At 41.5% G+C, this 10,399-nt stretch overlaps 1 protein-coding gene across 1 annotated transcript; it reads left to right on the top strand.

The window, feature by feature from the left end:
* Positions 1-908: 908 nt before the first annotated feature.
* ANKRD1 (ankyrin repeat domain 1) lies at positions 909-10,197 on the top strand. Its single transcript, XM_004427818.3, has 9 exons — positions 909-960; positions 1,602-1,781; positions 2,735-2,872; positions 3,000-3,107; positions 4,156-4,254; positions 5,790-5,888; positions 6,237-6,335; positions 6,474-6,572; positions 9,336-10,197. The coding sequence occupies exons 1-9, from the start codon at positions 934-936 to the stop codon at positions 9,444-9,446; spliced, it is 960 nt and encodes a 319-aa protein (XP_004427875.1). The 5' UTR covers positions 909-933; the 3' UTR covers positions 9,447-10,197.
* The last annotated feature ends 202 nt before the right edge of the window (positions 10,198-10,399 follow it).

Below are 10,399 nucleotides of genomic sequence, written 5' to 3'. Positions count from 1 at the left end.
ACACAGATTCATGGGAGTCACCATAAATTGACTCAGAATGCCCTGGAGTGGGGCCCAGGGATCTGCATTTTTGACAAGCTTCCACAGGTGAGTCTTTTACCCACAGCATCTGACAACTTTGGCTCTATGACCTAATCAATCATTGCTAATAACTGGTCTCATATAATCTATCTCGGGACCATTCGGATTCTTTTTGAATAAAACATGTTCCAGTAAGCATGCTGTTTTAGAAGACAGTAAGCATGTCATGTGCTAATTATGGCAGTGACGCCATAAAATAAAAAGCATTACTGAATGCTTTCAATTTCTTATAATGAGGGTAAGGTGGCATGTCATGGGGCCTTTTTAGCCCCAGACATCACTTCAGGGAATTCCAAACAGATATAGCAAGGGCCATTAGGACCCGGATCCTTTCCTCTCAGGTCATTTACCCATGGGAATAGGATGTCCCAAAGCAACACTTCCCCCCAGTGAAGTGTTGATAAGTCTGGTTATCAGAAAGATATTATTGGGAGTGTGATATGCAGAGCATTTACATTTTCTTGATAGGGTTAGTCATATGAAAGCTGACAAAGAAGGAAAAAGAGCAGCGCTGTGGTGCAATATCAACAGACAGCTGTCCCCTGGCTTCTCGATAAATAGGATGACTTGCATTGCTGAGCGGTGTGGTCACTGCCAAAGGCATGGCCCTCTCACATTTCTTCCTGATTCACATATTCGGTGTGGTTACTTGTCATCCCCTCCCTCTTCTGCTTCCCAGACACTGCGTCTGGAATGAAAATTCACCTGCCTCTGAGTTGGCCACTGGTGGGGGCAGGGGTGTTACTTGGGTTCCCAGGTTGGAAGATTATCTCACCCAGCCCTGTCTATATAAGCTGACCAGTGTGGAGGGGCTCACAAGGGATTCATTCCACAGGAGGAAAACATACAGACATGAAGATGCTGAAAGTAGAAGAGCTGGTATGTAAGACATATTATTTTTACCCAATGAAAAGTGGTTCAGTCTTGATTTTTATTGGAAAATTGAAATGCCCTTTTCTTTCAGGCATTATGCATAGGTACTCTGAAAATGTCACGTATGGAAAACGGTTGGTTTAGGTGATGAAATAAGTGAAATTGGAAAAATGGAGCTAGCGGTGATGGATTCTCTACATATTTCCTATTTATTATCTTCTCCTTTGGTTTTATTACTAAAGTGTGGAATCACATGCAGTTATCAAAATGCCTTAGGGAAGAAGTTCTATTGCAAGAATATATATCTGGAAACTTTACAACTCAAGATCAAGAGTCATCAAAAGTGACTAAAATGGAAGAATTTTAAATAATCAGAGGGGGTTTGGGATTTTCCTAGGAGAGATGTGATTAAGCAGATTTAAAATAGATTTAAACATATCAAGCTAACCTATGCTTTGATTTAATGGAGTAGGACAAGCACCTGAAGGTAATCCTAGACTACTGCAGCAATACATCACAGCTCAAGACCTGAGAGTTCACTGCACAGAGGTGGCCGTCACCAGGGAGGGACGACCAGTTAGCATCCTCTGTGGAAATTGACCCCAGGACCCCACTACTTCTGACCCTACCATCTTCTTCCCTCTCAGGTCACAGGGAAGAAGAACGGCAGCGGGGATACAGGAGAGTTCCTTCCTGAGGATTTCAGAGATGGAGAGTATGAAGCTGCTGTCACTCTAGAGAAGCAAGAGGACCTGAAAACACTTCCAGCCCACTCCATGAGCCTGGGGGAGCAACAGTGGAAAACTGAGAAGCAACGAGAGGCAGAGGTAAGAACCTTCCATAGAATCCACAGTGGGAGGTTGGGCATGGAGTAGGGATAGAGGTGCCAAGCAGGAAGGAGAAAAGAGAGAAACAAAATAACCATAACCATTCCAAAGATGTTTCTTTACCAAATTCGAGCCCACAAAGAGGCAACTTCCATGGGTCAGGTTGTGGGAAATAATTCTTTGGCAAGATTATGATCTTTGGGTTCTGAATCAATGATTGAATGTTCTGTGACCATGTTGATTGAAAGACTTGAAAGAGAAACATGTCCAGTGAATTTCTGATGTCAAACACCATCTAGTTAATCCCAAGCAAAGGAGACGTCTTTTTCTCCATAATGTGGTTTGTGGTCCACGGATCATTGTTGGACTGTGTCTGCTATCTGTGTTGACAAGATCTGAGTTGCCGGGTGAATTTTCATTACTTACTAACCACAGATAAAAGGCACATGAGTTAGCTGTCGTCCCAGGACAGTCTGTCTCGTGGACCCTGCTTAGTGGGCCACCTGAAAAAGACTGGCATTGACATTTCAGAGCTTGATGCTTATTAATGGATTCTTTTGGGTTAAAAAAAAAAAAAATCTTGAGCATGATGAAAACAATCCTACAGAAATCTGGGGTTTGTTTATGGAAGTAAATACAAAATCATCACTCAGATACTAGATCCTATCTCTAGTCAAAAGCTGACGCTACAAGCAAGAGAAGTGAAGCTGAAGGCAATTAGCTGAAAAATTCGACCCCCAAATACTTGAATAAGAACTGAATTGAATTGAATTAATTGAATTAAATAAGAATTCACTAAATCAGAGCCAAAGATTTATTTAAAAATTTTTTTTTATTTTTTTTGCTCAAACTCTTCACATACTTATCTCAGACCTTGCAGATTTTGTTTAGACACAACCAGAATGCTTGTCAGTAGAACTCACCATATTTTGAAATACGGATTTCTTTTTTAGCTCAAGAAGAAAAAACTAGAACAAAGATCAAAGCTTGAAAATTTAGAAGACCTTGAAATAATCATTCAACTCAAGAAAAGGAAAAAGTACAGGAAAACTAAAGTTCCAGTTGTGAAGGAGCCTGAACCTGAAATCATTGTAAGGACCGTTTGGCTTTGTAGTATCACACGTCCGGCCTTGCGCTACAGGGGAATGAATATCTGTGGAGGGTTTGATTGAATGCTGGAAAGCTCGTGGTAACTCACACACTATTTTTTGGCTTTAGACAGAACCTGTGGATGTGCCTAGGTTTCTGAAGGCTGCCCTGGAGAATAAACTGCCAGTAGTAGAAAAATTCTTGTCAGACAAGAACAATCCAGATGTCTGTGATGAGGTAAGGCTTATACGAAGCACTGCAAAATCCAGCTCATTAATTTCGTGTTTCTTATGCTTTACTGCAGCCGTGCTAACATGGTGCCAAAAATCAATCCACCTGAAACAGTTTCCCCAGCTGTTGCCACATATGCCAGTAGCATAATAGGAGCATGCAGTGGTCCAAAAAAAAAAAAAAAAAATGCTGGATTAGTGTTACAGATTGCATCTTTTTTTGCACTCTCATGTACTTCTGGCTGATTTTTCAGTTTGTCTTTAACTTTTTAGATCCTTGGGATAGACTTTTAATAAGGCAGGACCAACAAGTCACCTTTGGAGAAATACATTATTAGCATTGACTTTGATTGGACTCAAACACATATGTCTAGACAGGGAATCTGGAGACTGGAGTTCAAGTGCCAGCTCTATTACTACTTGGCTATTTGATTTTTAGCAGCTAATTTGCATTTCCTGAACCTCAGTTTCCTTATCTGTAAATAGAGGGCACTGGAGTGAAATCATGCCAAAAGTTGTTCCAGCTCTCATAGGCTATTCATCCATTCATATGAAGCCGATTTATCAGAAATCACTAATCCTTTTTGTATTCTTTCCCCCATGAACTGAAATGGGGAATCATTTCTGAAGTTGAACTAAAAATGAGTCTCCCGTTCTCTTAAAAATGAATTGAATACTTTCTGATATTCAACCTAGCAACAGTCCCAGTTGGAAGAAAACTATCTGATTTGCATGGAAATACTACACAAACAATGAAGGTGCAAAATACAAGAAAGGAAAATGTCAGCATTTTGGTAGTTTTGAACCTTTAAGTTCACATCCCTCCATGTAGACCTCTGAGCACTTTGCAGGAAGCTCAAATGTCAGTTGCAGGATAATTGTTCTAGTTCTGGAAATTATAGTAAACTTGACATTTCTAATTCATAAAGAAGCACTCAAGTTCCTATCAGTTAGGACATCAGAGTCCCCAGCTTCACTCCTCTTAGAAAGGATTTATGCACATTTTTATATGCATTGTTATCTCTCTCTCTTTTCTTTAAATCTCTATTTGACAGTATAAACGGACAGCTCTTCATAGAGCGTGCTTGGAGGGACATTTGGCAATTGTGGAGAAGTTAATGGAAGCTGGAGCCCAGATCGAATTCCGTGATATGGTAAATATATTTCTTTGCTTGGAAAGAAGCCAAAATAAGTAGACTATATGAAGCTTGAGAAAACCTACAATGAAATACTGGGCTGATTGGATTGAAAATTGATCTGAGAGAACTAGGCAAAAGCTCATTTCTTCATACAAAGGAAAGTTGGGAGATACGACTATGTCATGTGGAAAGTATTTTCCATACATACTGAAAAGGAGAGGAGTATTCCAGGGAAAGGAAGGAAGTGAAAGCTGTTGAACAGAATTCAATATCCTCATCAGACAGTTGGGTCATTATCAAGTCAGTAGCATTACTGAGAAGTAATACCGTCAACACTTGCCTTTCAACATCCCTGTCCTTCCATTATACCCGGCAGTGTGCTGGTGGCCTCCTGGCTGCCAGCAATGCATCAGAATTCTCTAGCTGCACACCTTATGTGATAGATGCCAACTGCCATCGATGAGATTTGGGGCCAGACTGCATACTAAATGTACTGCATGTATGGAAAGTAGCTGTTATTCAGACCTCCATAATTCAACCACTATAATTTCTACAAAGACCAGTATGCAGTATATTTTATGAACTGAAGATTAAAGCTGGGAGAATGCTCTCTTTATTTAACTGTAGTTCAATTTGACTTTATAGCAAAGTGGAAAGGGGATATCAAAAGTCCAGAGAAATTGGCCAAAATTAAACCCAAAAGAAAAACACTTAAAGAAACAACAAAAAAGTTTCCATAGAAAGACACTAAAATTCATAAGTGTGTCATTTGGAAGGTTGGGGATGTACCAAACAGTGCAGCGAGGAGGGACTTTCCTCTGAGTAAGTGCAGGACACAGTGAGCACACGGGATAACACTGGGGGTACAGAGGCTGTGGTAGCACAAATGACAGCAGAGAACCAGCAAGGGATGAGGAGAAAACAACAGGGACACAAGAAGTGTCAGATCCAAAATAAAGTCTTCCGGAAGGGACAACTCTTATTCTGCCAGAATTTTAAAATACATTTGTCTAGAACTTTTGAGTATATTTGGCAAAAGTGGTTAAAAGTTCCAGGCAGATGTGGGTTTGAATATTTATTCTGCCACTTATTAGCTGTGTTTCCTTGGGCAAGAAACTTGAGTATTTTGGAGCCTTGTTCTTCTCATCTGTAAATGAGTACAGTAACACCTCATAATGTCGCTGGGTGGGTCAAGGCATCTAGAGTGTGCAGCGCCATGTTGGCGTGAGAAAATTCTCAATAAATCGTAGTTCTTATTCTTTTTTTAAAAAAGATCTATTAGCTTTATTGAGTCTTCTAATGATGCACACTTATGCACACAGATACACACATACGAGTGCATACACTCACATTCACACACAGAGTTTAGCTAAAACATTTGGCAAGAGCCTTCAACCACAATAGTTAGAATTGGCAGTCTAGACGAGGACAACCATTACCACGAATGCCCTTGCAAACCTGGTGTTCTTGGGCCTTAGAAACCAAGTACTACTTCCTCAGTCCAGGTTCTTCTTTACATTAAGTCATGTCCTTTTATTTTCCTGGTATAGCTTGAATCCACAGCTCTCCACTGGGCAAGCCGTGGCGGAAACCTTGATGTCTTAAAACTGTTGCTGAATAAAGGAGCAAAAATCAGTGCCCGGGATAAGGTATTTCTCCTCCTCCGACCCCCACTTGGTCCCCTACCCCCGCTCTCCTCCTTTCTCTTCTCATTCCCCCCTTCTTCCTCTTCCTCCCTCTCCTTCTCTTCTTCTTCCTCCCCCTCCCTCTCCTCTTTCTCCTCTTCTTCCTCCTTCTCTCCGTCCTCTCGCCCCTCCCTCTCCCCCTCCTCCTCCTTCCCTTCCACTACCAAACCCACCTCACCATTGCTGTTAGCTGCAAGCTAATGTGAGTGGGCACCAGAGTGGCCACTCCCCCACCCCTCGCACATGCCTCGGGGTCTGGCACAGCCTCTGTCCTCACGCCCAGTGAATCAGCAGCGTTCTTCAATTTCCCAGTTGCTCAGCACAGCGCTGCACGTGGCAGTGAGGACCGGCCACTACGAGTGCGCGGAGCATCTCATCGCCTGCGAGGCTGATCTCAACGCCAAAGACCGAGTGAGTAGCTGGGCAAAGACAGGCTTCCTAAAGCTTCATTCCTCATTTATTTGGAATCACTCCCCAAGCCGGGTATCATTTCAGGGCCCACTTCCTGACCTCAGGCCCACCTTTAGCCTGTTCACTCTGCCTTTCTAGGAAGGAGACACCCCCCTGCATGACGCTGTGAGACTGAATCGTTACAAGATGATCAGACTCCTGATTATGTATGGCGCTGACCTCAACATCAAGAACTGTGTAAGTGCTCCAAACACGGGGCCCCACTCGCAGGCTTTCTAATTTACAAAAGCCTGACTTACAAACTTGAAAATATTCCTACAGGGGTAGTATTTCAGCGGTCTTCTGATGGTTTAAATGCCCCTGTTCGTGCCATAAGGACATTGCTAATTTGCAAGAACTCGGGTCACCTGGTCAGAGATGACGGAAGCCATAGTGACTGCTTTGACTTCAGTGCCTAATATGATGTCTAGTAATTTTTTAAAATTTGGTCTTGAAAATAAAAGATGGTCAAATTGCTCATCTTCACAGACACAAGCGCAGTCTGCCTTGGCCGTCCCTGGCTGAGCAAGACACCCACCATTCCTGAAGTGGTCTAAAATTCCACAGTGGTCAATGCAGCCAAGGGCCAATGAACTCAAATTAATCAATACCTAGTCCCAGTAATCCAGATCAGTCCTCCTCTCCTTACAACAGCATGACACGCTGCCACTTTCTTCCCAGGGTAGCATACTTTTTGCCTATATTCTTGAGATAATTTCCATTCATTCTCCACTTTGGTTTATCTGCACATCCCTCAAAATAATTTCCTATATTTAGGCCCTGAAAATGCTTGTATAAGTCCTTTCTACAAGTACATATTAATTTAGCTTCATCTGTAAGCAGGGAACGTAACCAACTTTTCCTCTTGGTCCCAATTCCCAGACACACGTCATCTAATATAAGCTTTAAAAATATCACCCAGAGGAATGGGTGTAAATTACTGAAGAAATAACTTGAAAGAAGCTTTTGGAGAATCACTTTACAAAGAAGGAAAAGAAAACCCTAGTCATCTTGTAATGTGAATAATTTCTTCCCCTTATTGTGTTACTATGAGACTAAGAGAAATATTTTATCACTAAAAAAAAAAAAGAATACTGGTTTGGTGACAGGAACAAAGAATAAGTGCAACAAATAGCAACTGCTTGGGGTAGGAAAGCGTTAACAGTAGGGTTCCCCCATCCTTGATATTGGGACTGGTCTGATCTAATTAAATAAACTATCAGAAAAAGAGTAGATTCAATGAACTCTCCAAAGCTGCAGAAAATATGATAATTTTTTTTCAGGCAGTGAGACATTATCAGCAGAGAGGGAGAGCATACAGATTTGGGGACACTGTGTAAGCAGCCAGAAAATCAGGAGATGAGTTTCTTTCTTTTTTTTTTTTTAATTTTATTTATTTATTTCCCCCCCAAAGCCCCAGTAGATAGTTGTATGTCATAGCTGCACATCCTTCTAGCTGCCGTATGTGGGATGCGGCCTCAGCGTGGCCGGAGAAGCGGTGCGTCGGTGTGCGCCCGGGATCCGAACCCGGGCCGTCAGCAGTGGAGCACGCGCACTTAACCGCTAAGCCACGGGGCCGGCCCAGGAGATAAGTTTCAATAGAGAGGAGTGGAAGGAATTTATGGAAGAATAGCCCAAAATATACAAATAGGGCTCATGGCTCTGAATTATCAGTTAGATCCAGGCATAAGGGTTCTGGAACTATTAATGTCATTGACCCAATGGATCAATGTTCCTAAAAAAGACCAATAAGCTATTGGACACCATGTTGAAGGGAATTCGAAACACCACTCGATACAGTCTTCTATCATTGTCCAAAACTCTGTCTTCATGTCTGCTCATAAGTGTTTCTCAAGGAAGACACTACTGAGGTGAGAAGTTCTAAAATGAAGGTTACAGGGCCACTAACTCAGATATGCATAGGGGCCAGGCAGATCACATAAATGACTTAAATGGGTGGCTGCGGGAGTCTGCACACATAACTTTTGAAGGTGGTGGCTCTTCCCCAACCCAGTCCGTTGCTGCTCTGTGGAACCACGGGTATCATGCTGCCAACTCTTCTGATTTTTTTCAGAGAGATCACAAATTCAGTTGGGAAATCTCTTCATTTCCAACTGTCACCAATTAATTCCAATTTAGAAAAAAAATCTAAGCTCTGTTTGGGCCCAAACAAAACAGGTCTCTAGACTGATTTGCATCTCAAAGCTGCCAGTTTGCAATCTTTGGGTTAAAAAGAGACTTCTGAATGAATAGAAATGGAAAAATTTAAGTACTTCTCACATTTAAAGACAAGAATTGAGAGGTGACATGGTTTTAATTTTTGTAAATATTTTGAGACCTATGCATAAGGGAAACAATTTTGGTCTTAAAAATTTATTCATAGATGTCCTTGATATCACTTCCAAGAAAAATAAATTTCCTGGGAGAGTCCAATGTAACCTCTGAGCAGTTGTGAAAAATCTGCCCCCTGGAGCAGCAATAGTATTGAGCAGTACCTGAGTACTTAAGCAAAGGTGTTGAAGTAGCTCATTTATCACCAGTTTTTTATCAATCAAGGAATCTTCTTCCAAATCGATAGGAACTGGTTTTTGACCAAGAGGCCAAGATTACCACCCTGCGCCCATTCTGCAGGATACTGGAGACATATGGAGGCATGTTGTGAATTTCAAAATGTTTGGTGTGCTCTTGCCATTCACTGTCCAGGGACTAGGGATTTTTACCAATACCTGAAATAATTCCATAGGAAAAAAAGCATTGCTAATCTGAAATGCCAGAAGCGTTCCCTGAGAAACAGTGAAGGACTGGTTTGAATACAAACTGCAGATCACTCCTAATGGAAAGCATACAACACTTCAATAACGTCCACCTATCCATTACCTCATTAAACACACACAGAGAGAGGCTGTGAATTTAGAGATGCCTCCCGTATGGAAGTCAAATTTCCTCATCTGTTTTGATTAGGCTGGGAAGACCCCAATGGATCTGGTGCTACATTGGCAGAATGGAACCAAAGCAATATTTGACAGCCTCAAAGAGAACTCCTACAAAACCTCTCGCATAGCTACGTTTTAAGAGAAATGACGACAGACTCTTTCCTCAGCTGCTCATCATCACTATTTTGAAGGCACCGCCCCAAAGAAGAGCAACTAGTTGTGAAATCCAGCTTCTCTTCACCAGCCTGTTGTAAAGCTGCACCTAATGAAGTTTTGTGAAAGCACAGGGATAGAGGTATTGAAATTTTTCTTACTGAAACTCACTTTATTTATTTTTATTTATTCCTGTTTATTTATTTTAAAAAAAATTTACTTCGATACCACTGATATTCAGCTCCTTCATAATCATCCATTTGGTGAGAAAACTTAATTTGTATATAACACTTTGGAGCCTTCTTGTAGACAATCCTTAAACCATGTTAATGAGCAATGCTCTCAGTGCCTACCTACGCGTCACCTTGCTCATGTATTTTAAGGTGTTTTTTTAAAAGACAAAGGTGATTATGCAGTCCTCTTTTCTCTTGAATTTTTAATGCTGAAGTTTGAGGCAATGGAAGGCATGTGGTGACAGGGGAGGAAACAGTAGAACGAGAGTGATTCTGTGGGGAAGACAGTAGAGCGAGCCTGGGCCTGGTATTTCTTACCAAGTCAAGCACTGTACCAAGGCGACTAGAATGTCAGGAATGTGCGCGGGGCGCAGTGGAAGGAGCAGGCACCTGGGCCATGCAGAACTGCATCTGCTCAAAGACTACGAAAGTAACTGCAAATTGTAAATGTGTAAATGTACATTATGTTGTATGTATACTTTATATTCATAATAAAAGCAACAAACTAAATCTCTTTCTAAGTACTTCTGTAAGTGTAATAGGAAACAACCCTGTGAAAAAGGCTATTTAGATGGGGTTTTTCTTGTCTTCCAAATATTCCAGGTTAGGAATGTCCTGTAGAACAGCACTGCTATCTAATGCGTATACAGATCACCTGAGGATCTTGTTAAAATGCAGATTCTGATACTGCCTGTCTCACGTGGGG

Source organism: Ceratotherium simum, chromosome 6, assembly GCF_057802395.1.
Source record: "Ceratotherium simum simum isolate JZ-2026a chromosome 6, ASM5780239v1, whole genome shotgun sequence".
NCBI classification, from domain to species: Eukaryota; Metazoa; Chordata; class Mammalia; order Perissodactyla; family Rhinocerotidae; genus Ceratotherium; species Ceratotherium simum.
The sequence above is the reverse complement of the archived record's forward strand: the minus strand, read 5'-3'. Positions and strand labels throughout refer to the sequence as shown.

What these genes read in the sequence shown, in the direction of transcription:
- ANKRD1 (XM_004427818.3), top strand. Translation starts at nt 934, where the DNA reads ATGAAGATGCTGAAAGTAGAAGAGCTG. An exon ending in AGAAGCAACGAGAGGCAGAG is followed by an intron (nt 1,782 to 2,734) that starts GTAAGAACCTTC and finishes TTTCTTTTTTAG; the next exon opens with CTCAAGAAGAAAAAACTAGA. An exon ending in ATCCAGATGTCTGTGATGAG is followed by an intron (nt 3,108 to 4,155) that starts GTAAGGCTTATA and finishes TCTATTTGACAG; the next exon opens with TATAAACGGACAGCTCTTCA.